Here is a 21,493-nt window from a genome sequence, read left to right on the forward strand (position 1 = left end):
AATCGACTCCCCCAACAACAGTACAACCCCCAGCTACAATATATCCCTAGCAGTTAGCATCAATAGACTCTCCAGCATACCCCAGGCCCCTTCACTTTTTCTCTGTCTGTTCTATTTCTTTCTGTGAAAAAAACAACCCATAAAATAAGGAGGCTAGAGGCAAAGGTCATCAAGCTTTTTGGGTTTGCTAGAAGAAGAGCTTTAACGCACACTCATATAGTAAAGAACAAATTCCTCAGAAAAGTGGGACTTTAAACGGATAACAGACAGAAGGTACCGCATTTATCGGTGTATAACACGCAAAGGTGTATAACACGCACATTCATTTTAAGAGGGAAGTTTCAGAAAAAAAAAATAAAAAATGTATTGGCGTATAACACGCACGCGCTATTTGCACCCGATTTTCGTGGTGAAAAGGTGAGTGTTATACGCCAATAAATACAGTATTTGGAAAAAGTATTAGATTTTTATTACATAAATAAACAACTCATGGTGAAACACATAATACAAAACATTGAATAAAACCAGAACATATAAATGAAAGCCTAGGATTCCAACTAAGAACCAAAGTCCAGAAGCTGTCACAACGACAGACCATCCGTATCACGCACTCATAGGATTGCCCAAAATAATCATTCATATTCATATGAATATCAATACAATTTTTTATTTTGTATTCCAGGAAACTTATGTTTAAAAAAATACATTGTCTGTCCACCTCATTCTCGTTTTCTGGTTTTCTAGGACTTCAAAACGTTGAGTCACCGACCAACAAGCATGCAGCCGGTGAAGTCACAACTTTCTTGTAACACAGGTTTCTGTTGACCACATCTTGAACTAGGTACGTTGAAGCTGGATAGGAGTCATGCTGTCAGATACGTTTATTGGGACTTTTCTGCACCAATCTTATGATGACCCTTTTCACCTCTTGGTTCCTTAAGCTGTAGATAAGAGGGTTCAGCATTGGTGTGACCACCGCATAGAAGACAGAAGCCACTTTGTCTTGTTTCTCCTGGCCAGTGGAGGATGGATGAAGATAAGTACAGAAAACTGTTACATAGAAGATGGTAGCACACATCAGATGTGAGGAGCAGGTGCTAAACGCTTTCTTCCTGCCAGCCGCAGACTTTATCCGTAAGATGGAAGATATAATGAGGGTGTAAGAAACCAGAATAGTTGTAAGAGAACTTAAGGTAAAAAAACACACAAAGAATAGGGTAATGTAGGTGCAGTTTTGGGGTTCAGAACAGGACAACCTGACCAGTGGAGAGATATCACAGTAAAAATGGTCTACAAGGTTTGATTGACAGTATTCGAGACTGAAGAGGCAACCGGTCTGTGCTGATGAGTGCCCAAAGCCAACAGAAACAGTAAGAAGGACAAGACCAAGACATTTCTTCATTGTCATTATTAGGATGTAGTGTAAAGGGTAGCAGATAGCAACATATCGGTCATACGCCATGATTGAAAGGACGAAGACTTCTATACTAGCCAGAGCAACATAAAAGTAGAATTGAAGGGCGCAACCAATGAATGAGATGGATTTCTTGTCAGACAGGAGATCAAAAAACATTTTGGGAGTTACAACTGAGGAGTAGAAGAGGTCCACCACAGAGAGATAGCTCAAGAAGTAGTACATCGGGGTGTGAAGGCTGGGCGAAATTTGTACAACTGCCGCCATTCCAATGTTTCCGCATATAGTAATCATGTAGACAAGCAAAAAAAAGATGAAGAGGTACGGGGAAAATTCTCTGTTATCAGTTAGACCAGAAAGTTCAAACACCATCACTTGTGTCTTGTTGGCGTTGTTCATAGGCTTTTTGCTCTGCGGACGACTGAAATAAACATATTAGTTGTGATCTACTGACAAGTTACACAAACTGGAAATGTTTGTCTTACAGGACATCTAGTCAAGGGCATAGCTACAGATCATGGGACCCTTTACCAAAATTTTGGTTAGGCCCCCTCAGCAAACTCCTTACTGTTTTTAATCCTTAGTATGTCTAAGTCCAGGAAAGGGAGCAGAAGAGCTGTCAAAAAAGTCAGTACATTACTTTGTACCATTGAGATTTCACAGCCTGGGGACTGTTTTAGGTATACAGGGTAATTTCATGGCTGGCCAGGATAACCAGAAGCTCTAAGGGCGAGAAATCTGCAATGCTAAGGCAACCAAACAAATTCCTTGGCCTGAAAAAGGTATGTGGCTAGCAACAACTGTTCTGAAGCCTCCTTTTCTACATCTGACGTCAGCTTGGGAGTATAGGGTCAGTGTCAAGAATATGAATGTGCTTAGTGTTCAGTCCAAACATCAGTTTGGACCAGACACTGGCTGTTATGACATTCGTTTAGGGGTTTGGCTTTGACTAGTGTGACAGCTTACCACTGTCAATGGTTGCTAAGGAAGCAGCATCCGCTGTGTTCTTACCTACCACTGATGTCAACCGGCCAATTCACTTACATGGCTGGGAATCCCTGGCCACTTAAGCAAATGAGTGGGGAAAGAAGCCTTACAGCATCGCCTAAATATGGCAACATGGCCATATTTGGGCAATGATGTCCTCACTATTCTAGCTGTCAATAGTTGTAAAAGCACAGGCTACTTGCACCTGTTACTTCCTTACAAACCATTGTCGTCACCTGACTCTTTCTCTGACATGGCTCAGAATCCCTGGACACATAAGCAAATTGGCAGGGAATGGGGTCTTACATCATTGCTTAAAGTGGTTGTAAACCCTTACAACCAACTTTGACCTACAGGTAAGCCTAGATTAAGGCTTACCTGTAGGTCCAAGAAATATCTCCTAAGCCTACACGATTTAGGAGATATTTGCTGAAAGACAGGCACCGCTGTCTACGGCGCATGCGCTGTAGACAGCGGCGAGCAGGCGCACTGAGCGCGGCACACGTCAACGGCGATATGCCGCGTGTGGCGGCTCCCGTGCACATGCGCGGGAGTGACGTCATCGCGGCTTCGCCGAATGACAGCGGCGGAGCATCGAGACCCACCGAGAAGACGGATGCTCCGGACTACAGGGGACAGCGGTGACTTCGCTGGCTCCTCTGTCAGGTAAGTGACACATAATGGACTACTATGCGATGCATAGTAGTCCATTATGCTTTACCTTTGCAGGGAATGAAAGAGGAAGGGTTTACTTCCTCTTTAAATATGTGCACATACAATGTCCCCATTCGGACAGGCGGGGGGGGGGGGGATCCCTCATCCCTCATCAACCTTGTTTGTTTGGATGGAGGAATCTTGAAAGTTTTTCGCGTACGGCCAGCATTAGGCTACAGCTATAGCAGAGACTCTACCAATCGATAAATGGCCATATCAATGGCTGACAGGCCACCAAATGCTGCCATTCCTAAAAAGTATGGGTATGCATGCCCTTCCACTGTCCGCCCTCCACTGTCATTTGTCTTCTATATTAAAGACTTCATTGTCTTCTTAGTTCCCACAATGCCTCCTTTGCTCCCCCATGCCTCCCCGTTCCTTCAAAGCTTCATCCAGTCCTCTGTTGTATAAAAGGTAGCATAAACACAACAGTTTTTATTTTTCTGAGCCCCTGTAAAATTTGTTAGTGCTCCCTGCAAAGGAGGCGGAAATATTTGAAACATGTTCTATTTCTAGGTCCGTCAGAATTTTAGAAAGAAAAAGTCAGATGAAGCCCACACACGATCGGAATGTCGGACAGAATGATTCCGTCTGACCATTTCTGCCAGAAAGTCCGGTCATGTGTACAGGGCATAACACTTACCTACACCAAAAATGAGATATGTGATGCTTCAGGGGGTCAGTCCATGGCATAGGAATTGGGGGAACTCAAAAGAAGTAAAGAATTCTCGCAATAAAAGTCATCTTAATTGCACATATTCTTCCAACCAGAGAACCACTGGGAAAATTCCACCTCCCCAAATCATCAATGCATACAATGAGGGAAACCATTTTTTACCATAAAGCGTACCTAAACCCAAGAACAAACATTTTCAATAACTGGAGAAAGCTCAAAATACAGTGCCTTTAAAAAGTATTCATACCCCTTGAAATTTCCCACATTTTGTCATGTTACAACCAAAAACACAAATGTATTTTATTGGGATTTTATGTGATAGACCAACACAAAGTGGCACATAATTGTGAAGGTGAAGGACAATGATAAATGGTTTTAAAAAAAAATTCCAAAAAAATATCTGAAAAGTGTGGCATGCATTTGTATTCAGCCCCCTTTAATCTAACCCTAACTAAAATCTAGTAGAACCAATTGCCTTCACTAAGTCACATAATAAGTAAATAGAGTCCACCTGTGTGTAATTTAATCTCAGTATAAATACAGCTGTTCTGTGAAGCCCTTAGCCCTTTTACACATGGTCAGAGATTCTGACAACCAAATCCGTCGGATTTTGTCCGTCGGATTTTGTTCGAAACTGTTGCATACACACGGTCGGACAAAGTTGTCGGAAAATCCGACGCGATGACGTTATTTCATTACGACGGGACTACGTTCACGCTAGTAGCCAATAGCTTTGGTGTAGGAATTTGATCTGAGCATGCGTGGCACTTTGTCCGATCGGAATTCTCTACACATGATCGGAGTATGTCCAATCGGAGCATTTTGTCGGAAAATTTTACCAACAAGTTGGATAACTTGGTCCGTCGGATACTCCAACGGAAACAGTCCGATGGAGACCACACACAGTCGAAATATCCGACAAAACAGTCCGATCGGACACATACCGTCGGAATCTCCGATCGTGTGTACAAGGGCTTAGAGGTTTGTTAGAGAACCTTAGTGAACAAACAGCATTTTGAAGGCCAAGGAACACACCAGGCAGTTTAGGGATAAAGTTGTGGAGAAATTTAAACCAGGGCTAGGTTATAAAAAGATATCACAAGATTTGAACATCTCACAGAGCACTATTCAAGCCATCATCCAAAAATGGGAAGAGTATGGCACAACTGCAAACCTACCAAGACATGGCCGTCCACCCAAATTGACAGGCCGGGCAAGGAGAACATTAATCAGAGAAGCAGCCAAGAGGCCTATGGTACCTCTGGAGGAGCTGCAGAGATCCACAGCTCAGGTGGGAGAATCTGTCTACAGGACAACTATTAGTTGTGCACTCCATAAATCTGGTGTAGCGCCCTGGTGTTTAGTCAGGGAGCTCCTCGCCACATTCCTTGTCAGAAGTACCTACTGTTAATTATTAGGGAACCATTGACTTCTCCGTAAGTTTGGCCTGGTTGTACTTTCCTCTTCTACCACCAGATGGCTGGCACTTAGAGGTATAAGATTGAGAAGGACAACTCATGGTCAGGTTATGGGTATATGGGGTATCTCAGCCAATGGGCAGGGATTTTGTTGAATCCCTTGGCCTGCTGGAAAGCCTATATATACGGGTAAGGTCAGGTGATTCAGGTTCTGGTGTGCCACCCAGACCGCTGTCTGGGTGGATGGGTGTCGTCTGCCCCGGGCTGCTAGGACAGAGATTGGTCTTATCCCAGGGGCATCAGGCTGCCAGGCTGTGTGAGGGCCTATCCAGAGTAAGAGGGCAGCGCACAGTTGGGACTGCAGCTTGCAGTTCAACCAAAAGTGACAGTTCTGCTGGCCGGAGAACCTGACTTAATCGGAGGTAGAAGGAAAGCTGTCTCTACTAAGGGACCAACCTTTACCAGGGACAACAGTGAGTAACTGAAGCAAGTCCTGGAGCAGTATTCTCACCGAACAGGCACGGTGGAGAATCTGGAAACTTCAGGCGGTGATCAAGTGAGGGACCCAACCAGAGGAGGTGACACTTGCAGAGCAGCCTTGTGTGCCAAGCTAGGGACCGAGCTGGTCAGTAGGGGTGAAGCTTGATGGTATCAGAAGTGCCAAGATAGGGACCCAGCAGGGAAGCGTGGGTGATGATTGAGACAAATACCACCGCAAAAAGGCCTTGAGGAGGTCACAGGATTCAGAGTCAGTGAATCAGAGGGTCTAGTGAGAGACCGGGAGCTCAAGGGGCTGAAGAACTACAAGGAGAAGTTGTAATACAGCTGAGAGAACTGTTATGCCCCATACACATGATCAGAAATTCCATCAGAAAAAACTTGGATGGTTTTTCTGATGGAAATCCACTCTAGCTTGCCTTGCATACACAGTCACACAAAAGTTCTCTGAACTTTCGACTGTCAAGAACGCGGTGATGTACAACACTACGACGAGCCGAGAAAATTAAGTTCAATGCTTCCGAGCATGCGTCTAATTGTTTCCGAGCATGCATGATTTTTTGCGTGTCCGACTTGCATACAGACAAAAGCATTTTCAGATAGGAACTTTTTCCGACCATAAAATAGAGAACCTGCTTTCAATCTTTTGCTGGCTGGAATTCTGCCAGCAAAAGTCCGATGGAGCATACACACGGTTGGAATTTCTGATCAAAAGCTCACATCCAACTTTTGCTGGCAGAATTTCTGATTGTGTGTATGGGGCATTACTTTGAGTTAGGAACTGTTTAAGTACTGTTACCATAGGAGACAGCAATCCTGCAAGTGGCAAACTGCTGGGGCCTTTCCCTGTATGGCTGTCCTCCTGTTGAAGTCTTGGAATCTGCCATTTGAAATTGCAACTACCTAAGGGTGTCCTGGCCCTAAACCTCTTTCCCTTGGAAAATATAAATAGGACTGTCAAAGAAATAAAACCTCTTTTACATTCAAGAAGTGTCTGGCGCCCACTGACTTTTACCACCTTTGCACCCACTATGTCTCACCACCCATCATATATTAAAGATTGTCAGCTATCTTTGGCCTTGAAGGTTCTCATTAGACTGTTAGAGGTCAGAGATTCACTGGTCTTTATGGAAGATTGACAAGAAGAAATTCATTGTTGAAAGAAAGCCATAAGTCCAGGTTGTAGTTTGCAAGAAGCCATATGGGGAAAACAGCAAACATGTGGAAGAAGGTGCCCTGGTCAGATGAGACCAAGATTGAACTTTTTGGCCTAAAAGCAAAACGCTATGTGTGGTGGAAAACTAACACTGCACATCGCCCTGAACACACCATCCCCACCGTGAAACATGGTGGTGGCAGCATCATGTTGTGGGGATGCTTTTCTTCAGCAGGGACAGGGAAACTGGTCAGTGTTGATGGGAAGATGGAGGGAGCCAAATACGGGGCAATCTTAAGCCCCATACACACTATCAGATTGTCTGCTGATTTTTTCCATCAGATTTACCAAAACCATATAATATGAGGTCAAACCTTAGGGGTTTCAATGTGTATGCAATCAGGCAGGCCCTTGTACTACATGGTTTTGGTAAACCTGAAGGAAAAAATCAGCAGACAATCTGATAGTGTGTATGGGGCTTTAGAAGAAAACCTGTTAGGCCGCGTACACACGGGCGGACTGTTCGCCCAACTTTGTCCGCTGAACAGTGTTTGGGCGGACAGTCCGCTCGTGTGTGGGCTTTCAGCGGACAGTTTCAGCGGACAGTTGGACGGACAAGGTTTTTCGGAAATTCCGAAAAACTGTCCGCTGAAACCTTGTTTCAGCGAACAGCCCGCTCGTGTGTAGGCTTGTTCGTCAAACAAAGTTGCGCGCATGCTCAGAAAGGATTTTCACGCCGAAAGCTATAATGCAGTGTATAGGACGTCGTATTTTTCGTCCCGTCGTACGTGCTGTTCACGTCATCGCGTACGGTTTCAGCAAACTGTTCGTTCGTCGTGTGTGGGCATGTCCGTCCATGCTAATTTTGAGCGGACTGTTTGCTGAAACTGTTGGACGGACAAAGTTGGGCGAACAGTCCGCGCGTGTGTACGCGGCCTTAGAGTCTGCAAAAGACTTGAGACTGGAGCAAAGGTTAAACTTCCAGCAGGACAACAACCGTAAACATACAGCCAGAGCTACAATGGAATGGTTTAGATCAAAGCATATTCATGTGTTAGAATGGCCCAGTCAAAGTTCAGACCTAAATCCAATTGAAAATCTGTGGCAAGACTTGAAAATTGCTGTTCACAGACGCTCTCCATCCAATCTGACAGAGCTTGAGCTATTTTGCAACTAAGAATGGGCAAAAATGTCCCTCTCTAGATGTGAAAAGCTGGTAGAGACATCCCCAAAAAGACTTGCGGCTGTAATTGCAGTGAAAGGCGGTTCTACAAAGTATTGACTCCGAGGGAGGCCATATAAATGCACTGCACACTTTTCAGATATTAATTTGTAAAAAACTTTGAAACCATTTAGCATTTTCCTTCCACTTCACAATTATGTGCCACTTTGTGTTGGTCTATCAAATAAAATCCCAATAAAAAACATTTACGTTTTGGGTTGTAACATGTCAAAATTTGGAAACTTTCAAGGGGTATGAATACTTTTTCAAGGCACTGTATATACATTGAGATCTGTTAGTGGTAATATAAATTTTGTTGGCAACCTTGACTCCTTTTATATCAGTGGTTCTTCAAATATAAAGTACCAAGCATTCCATTAAAAACGGTAAAGGTGATGGCAAGAACGGACAACCTTGCCTTGTTCCCTGCTGAATAGTTCTGGGGGGCTGGCTGAGAACTGAGTAATTTCAAATATGCTAGAGGACTTGTAGGGCGTGGATGAAACTTCCTGATATGTCAAAGGTTTACTGACATGGAAGACCAAGAGACATTGTTGAAGGCCTTTTCTACTTTTAGTGCAAGAATAGATAAGGGTTTCTAAGCCCTTGTACACATGGTCGGAAATTTGACGGAAAATGTCCAATCAGACCGTGTTGTCAGATAATCCAACCGTGTGTGGGCTCCATCGGACTTTTTCCGTCGGAATGTCCGACCAACAAAGTTTGAGAGCTGGATATAACATTTTCCGACAACATGATCCGATTGGACTTTTTCCAATCGTTTGTAGGGAATTCCAATCGGACAAAGTGCCACGCATGCTGAGATCAAATTACAAGACCAAAGCTATTGGCTACTAGCCTGAACGTAGTCCAGTCGTAACAAACAAACGTCATCACGTTCCGAACGATCGGATTTTCCGGCATCTTTGTCCGACCGTGTGTATGCAACACCACTTTCACACAAAATCCGTCTGAAAAAATTTGACGAATTTTGTGGTCGGAATGTCTGACCGTGTGTACAAGGGCTAAGAGTTGAGTGATGGGTTGGATTAAATATGTCAAAAGCAGACAGAGTCAAAGTCAAAGCAGACAGAGTCCAATAGGCCTGTGTGGTTCCAAACCACCTTCCAATGGGCTATCCCTCCACTCATAAAGTCAATCACTCCATGGCAGGTTCCAAGTAGGAATTTATGGCGGTTACCAGTCAGCATTCCATTTAGTTATGTAGGAAAATATCAAAACATGACCACATAGTGTAAAACTGCCAAATAATATTAAAATAAGAAGTACTAAAAACAAAACAAAAAAAGATTAACAGCGCTTATCAAAAACATTCGTTCTGGGAACCATGTAAACCAACATGCAAAGTCAGAGTACACAATGACATCACAAGCACAGGCTCCACCCAATGCATCATAAATGACGAAACGTGTCAGTTGGAGCCTGTGCTCCATATATCCTCATATGAACCAAATAGAGCCTTCTTTTTGTTGTATTTAGTGAACCACAGATTTTTTTTTTTGCTTTACAAACTTCCCCTACTCCCTTCTATAAAATGTTTCAAATAACCTTTCTTTATAATTTTAGGCCAAATGTATTCTACTACCCCAAAAAAATCAGAGCATATTATTTCATCTGTGTTAAAGTCAACAAACTATCAAATATACTGCATATTTTAAATTTATCACCTCTGATGGGATAATTGCCTATTGCATGACTTGAGGCCCTAAAATGCAAGGACATTGCAAAGACCCCGACAATGACTCTCCGTTTCCCCTCACAGCCAATCAGTTTACAAAAAAAAAAAAAGTATCACAGACAGCATTCAAATGTGTTGCTACAAATGCACTAATTTGTCTACAATAAAATAATATATGCAATCATTTGCTTGATGCCTTCCTACATAAACTTATGGGGAATGTAAGCAATAAGTAAATAATGCATTCATTCATACAGATCTTTATATCCGTATAAAGAAGGGTGCAGAAAAAGGGCAAAACCAACAGATGGAGAGTCCTTCCAAAGGATGGACAGTTAGGAGCTGAACAATGCAAAAACAAGATGGCACCTCTCAAATATTTAACATCAATAGTTGTGCCTAATGAGAAATTATATTCTCTGTGTTTTTAGTAATGGTTTTGTTTAATGTGTGATACCCTTTGAAATCATTTAGCAATTCTTTTTAATCCAGCAAAACCCATAAATAAGACTATAAAGGTATAGATCTGTAGATGAATAAAAATTTTTTTTTACAAAATATTCAATAATGTATTTAATATGAATTAAAACCATTTAAAAAAGATGTAATTTCCAATTTTGGAGAATAGTAATAGAGGAGATCCATGTATACTACTTTTGAAGCTGAGCTATTATATTTAAAACTATGTGCTGTGACATCAACATCGAGAGTCTTACAAAGCAGAGCACCCTTATTCCACATTATAAGTTGATGATGATGATGTCAGTTTGCAAGTTTCTAACATTTACTAAATTCAGCATTTTCAGGATCTAATGGGAACCAATGCCCATTGACCGCCTCTCCTATGTTGGTCACTGAGCACCAGCATCCCTAAGATCCTGAGGTCCATCTATAGCAGCCTTTCTCAACCTTTTTAACATGGAGGAACCCTTGAAATGGGGGTGTTATTATTATTAATATTATTATTAGGCAATATTCCTCCCACTGACACCAATGATGGACACTATTCCTCCCACTGACACCAATGATGGACACTATTCTTCCCACTAGCACCAATGATGGACACTATTTCTCCCACTGACACCAATGATGGACACTATTTTTCCCACTGGTACCAACAATGATGGACACTTTTCTTCCCACTGACACCAATCACCAATGATGGACACTATTCTTCCCACTGACACCAATCACCAATGATGGACACTATTCTTCCCACTGACACCAATCACCAATGATGGACACTATTCCTTTCACTGATACCAATGATGGGGCACTATTCCTCCCATTGACGTCAACAACGAAGCACTGTTCCTCCTACTGACACCAATGATTGATCACTATTCCTCTGACTGTTATAAATGATGAGGCATTATTCTTTCCATTGACGTAAATGATGGGGCATTATTCCTCTCACTGACACCAATGATGAGATACTATTGCTCTCACTGCTACTAATGATGGACACTATTTCTTCCCACTGACACCATTGATGAGGCACTATTCCTTCCACTGACATCATTGATAAGGCACTATTTCACCCACTGACACCTAGGATGGGGCACCAATCCTTCCACAGATAACAATAATGTGCCACTATTCATCACCTTCAATACCAATATGCCACCCCCTGATACCAATGACGGGGCAATATTCCTCCCATTGACACCAATAATGAGCTGCGATTCCTCCCAATGACTCCAATGTTGGGGCACTATTCCTCCTACTGACCCCAGTGATGGGGCATCATTCCTCCTATTGACACCAAGGATAGGGCACTATTCCTCCCACTGATGCCAGTAAAGGGACCTATTCCACCCACTGACACCAATGAAGGGAACTATTCCTTCTAATGATACTGATAGGACACTATACCTCCCACTAATACCAGTTATGGGGCACTATTCCCCCTCCTCCTGACCGCAGGCACTATGTAAATTTTTTTACTCTCACTGACCACCAAGTCTGAGAAATTGCCTACTGCCACCGATGCTTGGACATTTTCTATCCCCACTGGCCACAGTCAGTTTAGTCCCCCTAAAGTCTGAAGAACAGTAGACTGGCCTTTTGTTTAGAAAGTTTGGAGACCCCTGATTTAGAGGAATGTTCTTCACTTTTGTGGGCATTGGGAAGATTCCCTCCCTTACAGATAGCTAAAAAGATAATTGTTGATAGTAGTTACCTATCTGAGAGGCAGAGGTTGCTCATTGCTCAAGGAATCCCTGGCAACCTCAGGAGGAACCCTAGTTGATCTGTAAAGTGACTTTTACCAGGTTGGGATTCACCCATTTGGAGGTAATAGTTGGCTGTTCCTTGGGATATTTGGTAATGAAGCTCCGATTTAAAATAGACGAGTATGTTATATATCAGTATTTTCCTATGAAGAAGTGGATGGCGATCCAGTAAAACATTAGCAAATCATAAAATGACATTATTTCGTTATCAATCTCATTCACAACAAATGCTTTGATGTTTAATAGTAAAGCACATGTTTAGTATATATTATCTCAGCTTTAAAATGAGTATATATGAATGCCCTCCATTACATTCATCTACCATGAGGAATCGGGGTGGGGGTTCTGTTTTGGTCTCTTACCTGATATCATTGACATGTAGGATCTATGTATCTTCCGATTTCTGTCCACATGGAGCTGTTTATATAATATATCCAATTATCCGAGAAAATACTTGCCTTCTTCTCCAGGGACCGTCATTATTATTAATCACAAAGAAACCAATTTCTACATACGTCCCTTGGTATCATTATGTCATGGGTAATGTTACAATGTATGCAAGCCCCAGCTCTGAACTTATTTGCTCCCTTTGGGTCTGTTAAATATAACATAGAAAGCTCTGTGTTATATCTGTTCCAGAAGTGTAAAAAAGAGCCATTGATCCTGCCAGAAATCTTGCCAGCTGATAACTTCCTGTGCTCTCCCTACCTGTGCTGGCTTTTATCAATTCCTGCAGTTTCTGTGGATTACAAAACACTCTCCCCATGTTATGGATATAACAAAAGAGCTGATGTTCTGTAGTCCTGTCCTAGGGTGACAATGCTGCTCCTCCATAGATACAGTACGGTGATTGAGTGTTGTCACCCTAGGAGAGGAAGCGTGTTACTGGCATAATCAAAAAGGAAAGAAAAGCCTAAAAAAACGAATGCCACCACCAAATCCAAGAATGAGCAATCTGTAATATAATATGTAGCTCCAGTACTCCTGACGAGTATGCGCTATGTCTGTAAATTTAGTTTTTTCCCGAGACTGTAGTTGAGTCTTGGGGTTAGTTGTGTAAAATTGTGTTTTGGTATCATTTTGGCTGGGCTGTACTAATGTTCTGCCTGGCCATAGGTGGGGTTTGCACCTTTGACAGGCATTAGAACGCAATCTGGTTGAACGCATTGGGTACCAATCTCTCTCTCAGAGCCAATCAGTGGGCGCATTTGTTTCGCTGTGTATTCCGGGAGAGGGTACTTAAGGTGCTGAAGTCACGTGGTTCTGGGTTCCGGTCCAGAAGTTGTTGCTGACTCCGTGGTCCTGGTCCTCCTGACCAGCCCCCAGGGGCCCTCATGGCCTGGGGTGCGGATCCATCCGTTTGTGAGTCTCGGAACTGGTTAGTCCGAAGCACAGTAACTGGAAGGAGGATTCTAAGGTGTTCCGGTGCCATCTAGGGTTTGGAGAGTCCCAGCAACTCTACATGCAACCAGGGGAGGACTCTTCAGTAAGAGGGCCACGCATGAGGCTGGCTGCTCGGTAAGAGCCTGGAAGCTGAGCTTTTATGGACACTAACTGAATCCGCATTTCTTATAATATCGCCGGACCGGCTGCAAGATACTGGTACTGTAAGAGAGTTCCTACCTCTATCCTTCCGTTTGCAACTAAGTTCCTGTAAGCATCTAAAGTTTTACAACCAAGTCTGTGGCAGAGACTTTGATAAGCTAAAATCACTTGTTGGCTGCTAGTATACACAAACAAGGATCTATCCAACCCAGTGGCGGAACTACCGCCATAGCAGCACATGCGGGCGCTATGGGGCCCGCAGTCAAATGGGGCCCGGTGAAGATAGGTGCTATGGCTCCGTGGGAGATAGCGGGCGGCTCCGCGGGTGGCCCGCGGGCAGTACGCGGCTCCGCGGGTGGTCCGCGGCTCCGCGGGTGGTCCGCGGGCGGCTCCGCGGGTGAGAGCTGGCGGTCCGCGGGCGGCCCGTGGGTAGTCCGCGGCTCCGCGGGTAGTCCGCGGGTGGACCGCGGGCGGCTCCGCGGGTGAGAGCGGGCAGTCCGCGGGTCCGCGGGGGGCTCCGCGGGTGATAGTGGGAGGCAGATGAGAGTGGCCGGTCTGCTGGTGAGAGAGTGGGCGTGAGCGGGCTGGCCAATCAGGGAGCTGACGGGTGAGGGAGCATAGAGATGACATCATCTCTCGCCGCCCTCTCATCCCTGCAGTGCAGTTCCCCCCTCACTGTGCAGGCAGCCAGGAAGCAGAGAGATGACATTATCTCTCTGCTGCCTGACTGATAATCTGCTGGCTGACTCTGTGACACAGCAGGAAAGTGGCAGAGCAAGTGACAATCCATAATGTGGGGCAGGCGACGTGGCAAGTGACAACCCAGGACGTGGCAAGTGACAATCCGTAACGTGTGGCAGGTGACGTGGCAAGTGAAAATCCATGACGTGGCAAATGACAATCCATAATGTGTGGCAGGCAACGTGGCAAGTGACAACCAGAGACGTGGCAAGTGACAATCCGTAACGTGTGGCAGGTGACATGGCAAGTGACAACCTGGATGTGGCAAGTGACAATCCGTAACATGTGGCAGGTGACGTGGCAAGTGAAAATCCGTGACGTGACAAGTGACAATCCGTAATGTGTGGCAGGTGACGTGGCAAGTGACAACCCGGGACGTGCAAGTGACAATCCATAATGTGTGGCAAGTGACAATCTAGGATGTGGTAAGTGACAATCTGTAATGTGTGGCAATCTAGGACGTGGCAAGTGACAATCCGTAATGTGTGGCAGGTGACGTGGCAAGTGACAACCTGGATGTGGCAAGTGACAATCCGTAACATGTGGCAGGTGACGTGGCAAGTGACAACCTGGATGTGGCAAGTGACAATCCGTAACATGTGGCAGGTGACGTGGCAAGTGAAAATCCGTGATGTGACAAGTGACAATCCGTAATGTGTGGCAGGTGACGTGGCAAGTGACAATCCGTAATGTGTGGCAGGTGACGTGGCAAGTGACAACCCGAGACGTGGCAAGTGACAATCCGTAATGTGTGGCAGGTAATGTGGCAAGTGACAATCCGGGACTTGGCAAGTGGACAATCCGCAACATGTGGCAGGTGACATTCTGCAACGTGTGACAAGTGACAATCTGCATCTGGTGGCAGGCGACGTGGCAAGTGGACAATCTGCAATGTGTAGCAGGTGATGTGACAATCCTTAATGTGTGGCAAGTGACAATCCAGGACGTGGCAAGTTACAATCCATAATGTGTGGCAAGTGACGTGGCAAGTGACAATCCAGGACGTGGCATGTGACAATCCATAATGTGTGGCAAGTGACAATCCATAATGTGTGGCAGGTGACTTGGCAAGTGACAATCCGCAACATGTGGTAGGTGACATTCCGCAACGTTTGACAAGTTACAATCTGCATCTGGTGGCAGGCGATGATGGCAAGTGACACGCTCAGGGATCCCACTGATTTTGCATTATGGTGAGTTGAACTATTTCATTTTATATAACAGAACAGAAATTGGTTAAAAGGCATGGAGGTCAGCAATGTGTTCCCTTCAGGGGCTGCATAGAGTATACTGCATACTTTGTTGTTCAAAATTAATATAAGCCGTTGCCTGGGTACTGTGCCACATGGGTGTGGTAGTCTGTTGTTTAATGGCATTAGTTCATTTTTTTTGTTGGGGGGGGGCCCCATACAACATTTTGCTATGGGGCCCTGTGATTTCTAGTTACGCCCCTGATCCAACCGTTAAAGAATCCAGTTGCGAGTGGCTATTCCCTGGATTATGTAAAGAGAGACTTTTAGCCCTTGTACACACGATCGGAGATTCCGACGGAATGTGTCCAATCGGAGCGTTTTGTCGGATATTCAGACTGTGTGTGGTCTGCATCGGACTGTTTCCGTCGGAATATCCGTCGGACCAAATTTTCCATCTTGCCGGAAATATTTTCCAACAAAATGCTCCGATCGGACATACTCCGATCATGTGTAGAGAATTCCGATCGGACAAAGTGCCACGCATGCTCAGATCAAATTCCTACATCAAAGCTATTGGCTACTAGCCTGAACGTAGTCCCATCGTAACGAAATAACGTCATCACGTTCTAAAGGATCGGATTTTCCGACAACTTTGTCCGACCGTGTGTATACAACAGTTTCGGAGCAAGATCCGTCGGACAAAATCCGACGGATTTGGTTGTCGGAATCTCCGACCGTGTGTACAAGGGCTTATTAAGGTCAGCAGTTCTAAAGTACCTGAGCTATACTTCATCCTTATGCCCTCTATTCCTAACTGAGAGACTGAGTTTTGTTCAACTGTTTTATGCAAATAAAAACCCTAAAAAGGAATTTAAATGTTGGACTGGGCCATCAACCTCGGGAAGCCCTAGACAAGAACGACGAGTTACGAGCTGGAGGAGGTAATCGGTAAGCCCAGAAAAAAACAGCTGCTCCTTCGGGGGTCAGTGCTACATTAAATTTATGTCCTTGGGTTTAGACACACTTTATTTGGAAAAAGGTCCCTGTCCATTAGCTAATCTAATATACACTATATTGTCAAAAGTATTGTGACGCCTACCTTTACACGCACATGAACTTTAAGGGCATCCCAGTTTTAGTCCGTAAGGTTCAATATTGAGTTGGCCCCCCCTTTTCAGCTATAACACCTTCAACTCTTCTGGGAAGGCTGTCCACAAGGTTCAGGAGTGTATCTATGGGAATGTTTGACCATTCTTCCAGAAGAGCATTTGTGAGATCAGGCACCGATTTTGAACAGCCTGGCTTGCAGTTTCCCCTCAAATTCATCCCAATGGTGTTCTATCAGGTTGAGGTCAGGACTCTGTGCAAGCCAATCAAGTTCCTCCACCCCAAACTCGCTCATCCATGTCTTTATGGACCTTGCTTTGTGCACTGGTGCGCAGTCATGTTGGAACAGGAAGGGACCATTCCTAAACTGTTCCCACAAAGTTGGGAATATGTGTGAGATGAGTGTGCCTACGGTTACATAAAAAAGGGATGCATTCTTCGGGTGACGTCACCATGCGGTCACGCCTCATAGTCATATAAGAAATATCAGACACCGGTGGGAGCCTATTATCAGGTTGGCAGCAGCGGCAATGGCCATCGTGATTGACGTTGGAGATACCACATGCGCCATTATTCATTTTTAATAAAGGACTTGTCAAAAACGGCTTCCTGTTTTTCTTACACTACACAGTTTTTTTTTGGGGTGAATTGGTAGGGGTCCCCACTGCCCAAAAACACTTGCCCCCCATGTTGAAGGCATGTGGCTTGGTATGGTTCAGGAGGGGCGGTGGGGGCTCTCGCTCGTGCTCCACTTTCCTGGCCTGCCAGACTGCATGCTCGGATAAAGAGTCTGGTATGGATTTTTTTTTTGCCATGGAGTTCCCCTCAAGATCTCAAGATCCATACCAGACCCAAGGGGCCTGTTATTGATATTGGCTGGCCCTCACACCGATTTAGTTTTTTCAGTCAATTTTGTTTTGCTAACATTGCCTCTGAGCACATGTCGCATGTCACAAGTCGGATCAGTTAAGATGCTGATCCGACTTGGATGCGACTTCCATTATATTCTATGAGTTGAAATCGCACCCAAGTCTGACCACAGTAGTGCAGCAACCTTTTCAAAAGTCGGACCAGTTAAGAGCTCTCATAGGGAAACATTTATTTTTACATGTCATGCAACTTGTGCTCTCAAAGTCGGAGCGCTTGTCACACCAGTGTGAACTGGGCCTTAGCCCTTGTACACACGGTCGGAGATTCCAACAAAACCATGTCCGTCGGATCTTGTCCGAAACTGTTGCATACACACGGTCGGACAAAGTTGTCGGAAAATCCGATCTTTCAGAATGTGATGACGTAATTTCATTACGATGGGACTACGTTCAGGCTAGTAGCCAATAGCTTTGGTGTAGGAATTTGATCTGAGCATGCGTGGCACTTTGTCCGATCTGAATTCTCTACACATGATCGGAGTATGTGCGATCGGAGCATTTTGTCGGAAAATATTTCCGGCAAGTTGGAAAATTTGGTCCGACGGATATTCCGACAGAAACAGTCCGATGCATACCACACACAGTCGGAATATCCGTCAAAACGCTCCGATCGGACACATTCTGTCGGAATCTCCGATCGTGTGTACAAGGGCTTAGTGTTGGCTGTCCATCCATGAGGTCCTCTGAAGAAAGCAGCAGCTGATTACATCAGAAAGAAGGATTGATGTTCTGCAGCACTAATTCCACTGGTCATGACCAGAAGCGGCGGTGGTAACTGGTATTGCTGGTGCATGTCGATGAGTATATAATGCCGCGTACACACGACCAGACTTATGTCCAACAGACTTTCGAAGGAGTTCTGCCGGAGTTCTGACAGAGTTCTGACGGACTTTCCGAATGAGCGGACTTGGCCACACACAATCACACCAAACTCCGACGGATTCGAACGTGATGACGTACGACTGGACTCGAATAAGGAAGTTCATAGCCAGTAGCCAATAGCTGCCCTAGCGTCGGTTTTAGTCCGTCAGACTAGCACACACACGAGCGGATTTCTGGGTCCGGCAGAGTTCTGGCGGAAAAATTTGAAGCATGTTCCATTTCTAAAGTCTGTCAGACTTTTGCGAATCAAAAGTCCGTTGCAGCCCACACACGATCGAATAGTCTGCCGGAATCATTCCGTCAGACTTTGGATGTTGAAAAGTCCGGTCGTGTGTACGGGGCTTAAGAGTTTCAAAAGGTATTCCTTTAAAAAAAAACTGGAGGGGTGATGGAGGGATGGGATTGGGGTGGTTAAACAGGGGGGATTACATTTTTAAACATTGCTTGGAAATTAACTTTAATGTGCACTCACAAAATGACCTAATATAAGCTGATCCTATTTCTTTAAATATCTATACACCTTTATATTTTATATTCCAGGAAACCTATCCTGTATAAAAATACACTGGCTAAATACATTGACGGTCTAACTCATTCTAGACTGTCTTTCTCTGGCTTCAGTCATTAACCCACAAGCCTAGAGCCAGTGAAGTCAGAAGTCTCTCAACACAGGTTTCCATTGTCCACATCTTAAACTAGGTAGGTACACTTAAGCTGGATAGCAATCACACTGTCATATAGGTTCTTTAGGACTTTTCTTCACCAGTCTTTTGATGACCTTTTTCACTTCTTGGTTCCTTAGGCTGTAGATGAGAGGATTCAACATTGGGGTCACCACCGCGTAGAAGACGGAAGCCACCAAGTCTTGTTTCTTGAGGGCAGCGGAGGATGGATGAAGATAGGTGAAGAAAACTGTAACATAGAAGATGGTAACACACATGAGATGGGAGGAGCACGTGTTGAACGCTTTCCTCCTGCCAGCTGTAGAGTTTATCCGTAATATTGAAGAAATGATGAGGGTGTAGGAGACCAGGATGGTTGTCATTGATGTTAAGGTACAAAAACACACAAAGAAAAGGCTGATGATGGTGCAGGTACGGGTTTCCGAACAGGACAAGTTAACCACTGGAGAGAGATCGCAGAAAAAATGGTCTACAATGTTTGATTGACAGTATTTGAGACTGAAGATGCAACTGGTCTGTGCCGATGACTGCAAAAACCCAATAAAAAGGGTGGGAAGGACAAGACCAAGACATTTCTTCATGGTTATTATCAGGACATAGTGTAGAGGGTGGCAAATGGCAACATATCGGTCATACGCCATGATTGAAAGGACAAAGACCTCCACACTGGCTAGAGCAACATAGAAGTAGAACTGAAGGGCGCAACCAATGAATGAGATGAATTTCTTGTCGGACAGAAGATCGGACAACATTTTGGGGGTAACAACTGAGGAATAGAGTAGGTCTACCACAGAGAGGTAACTCAAGAAGTAGTACATCGGGGTATGAAAGCTGGGTGAAATTTGAACAACAGCAATTATTCCAATATTTCCGCATATGGTTATTATGTAAACAAGCAAAAAGAAGATGAAGAGGAATGGAGCAAATTCTCTGTCATCAGTTAGACCGGAAAGTTCAAAGAGAATTACTTGTGTCTTGTTGGCGTTGTTCATGGGCTTTTTGCCTCTGTGATGATTGAAACAAAAATAATTAATTGTAGGCAGGTGCCAATTTTGTCATATATGCTTTTCATTCAAATTTACTGTGTGACAATGTAACGGGTTAGCTTGCTGTGGTGTTTCTGCCATTTAGCCTGTTGTAGGTTCCATAGTTGGGGTATTTAAGTGTAAAGGGTTCATTCTTAGAGCTCGTCTTGGGAGATTATTAATGCGAAGGGGAGAGACCACAGAGATATGTAGCGTTACACTAAAGAGGGTCACCCATTGGTGGGACACTGAGCAAGACTGCTATTATGTGAAACACTGACAGATGGGAACTATTACAAGCTAAAAGGTATGAGACACCACAGCAGAGCCCTAAAAAATTCTACCCAACTTACAACAAATTTGCCTCTCACATTTATATTATGCATTACCTTGCACCAGAATTGTATCGCTTCAGGGCCTGCCCCCTGAAGATGTCAGCACGACGAAACGCTGCGTCGGGGAGGGCTTGCAGGAAGTGACATCATCCCGATATGTACACTAAAGATGAGGCATTTTTTACTCCCACTGATGCTGGATCATTATCTACTCCCAAAGACCGGCCCCCCTAAAGTATAAAGGACAGTAAACTGGCCCTTTGTTTAGAAAGTTTGGAGACCCTATTCTTGGTCTACGTGATTTACATGGTTATATATTGTAATCCAAGGTGTAATATCTAAGCTTGTAAACAATTTCACTTTTTTCTATCTGTAATAATGGACTGTTTGCCTACCTACAGTATGTTAATCTTCATTGCCATAAGATGTGCAAAATATTCCCTGTAACCCCGAACCTTTCAAAAATCTTAATAAAGAATAAAATTATCTTTTGTGCTAAAATTTTAGGGGTGCCCTAGTTAAGATAAATTGTAGGAAAATGCTTTTTCTTCCATTTTTTTCTATTTCTTCTAATTAAAAACCAAGGAAATCATTTGCTACCAAATTAAATCCCTATCTGTCCTGAAAAAAAAAAATGAGACTATATTACCATAAGTATTGGGACGCCTGCCTTTACACGCACAGGAACTTTAATGACATCCCAGCCTTAGTCTGTAGGGTTCAATATTGAGTTGGCCCACCCTTTGCAGCTATAACAGCTTCAACTCTTCTGAATGAATGAATGAATGAATGAAATACTTGTATAGCGCACAATGCGAACTGAATCGCCTCTAGGCGCTGTGGCGAGCTTTGATCATCTGCTAAAAGAGAAAGGTCTTGAGTTTTTTCCTAAAAGCCAGGTGATTTTCTTCCAGGCGGATGTTGATTGGTAGAGCATTCCATAGCCGAGGCCCTTGGACAGCGAATCTCCGATCACCCTTGGATTTATACCGGGCTTTGGGCACGAGTAGGAGGTTTTTGTTGGCTGATCGAAGA

General features: G+C 44.2%; 2 protein-coding genes across 3 annotated transcripts; both read right to left on the reverse strand.

Annotated features, from left to right (window-relative positions):
- Positions 1 to 245: 245 nt before the first annotated feature.
- Positions 246 to 12,408, reverse strand: LOC143964129 (olfactory receptor 5AP2-like). 2 transcript variants are annotated; one of them, XM_077473828.1, is made up of 3 exons: positions 12,381 to 12,408; positions 3,759 to 3,965; positions 246 to 1,835 (listed from the first exon to the last, which is right to left on the reverse strand). In XM_077473828.1, the coding sequence occupies exons 2-3, from the start codon at positions 3,806 to 3,808 to the stop codon at positions 872 to 874; spliced, it is 1,014 nt and encodes a 337-aa protein (XP_077329954.1). In that variant the 5' UTR covers positions 3,809 to 3,965; positions 12,381 to 12,408; the 3' UTR covers positions 246 to 871. The 2 variants fall into 2 exon arrangements, with proteins under 2 accessions (XP_077329954.1, XP_077329955.1); XM_077473829.1 differs by lacking the exon at positions 3,759 to 3,965 and having other exon boundaries at positions 12,381 to 12,402.
- Positions 12,409 to 18,959: 6,551 nt separating this feature from the next.
- LOC143964130 (olfactory receptor 5AR1-like) lies at positions 18,960 to 20,090 on the reverse strand. The gene has a single exon (XM_077473830.1). The coding sequence runs from the start codon at positions 20,088 to 20,090 to the stop codon at positions 19,149 to 19,151; it is 942 nt and encodes a 313-aa protein (XP_077329956.1). The 3' UTR covers positions 18,960 to 19,148.
- Positions 20,091 to 21,493: the final 1,403 nt, after the last annotated feature.

Source organism: Lithobates pipiens, unplaced genomic scaffold (genome assembly GCF_037356315.1).
Source record: "Lithobates pipiens isolate NorthernLeopardFrog02 unplaced genomic scaffold, aLitPip1_a1.2 Scaffold_8, whole genome shotgun sequence".
NCBI classification, from domain to species: domain Eukaryota; kingdom Metazoa; phylum Chordata; class Amphibia; order Anura; family Ranidae; genus Lithobates; species Lithobates pipiens.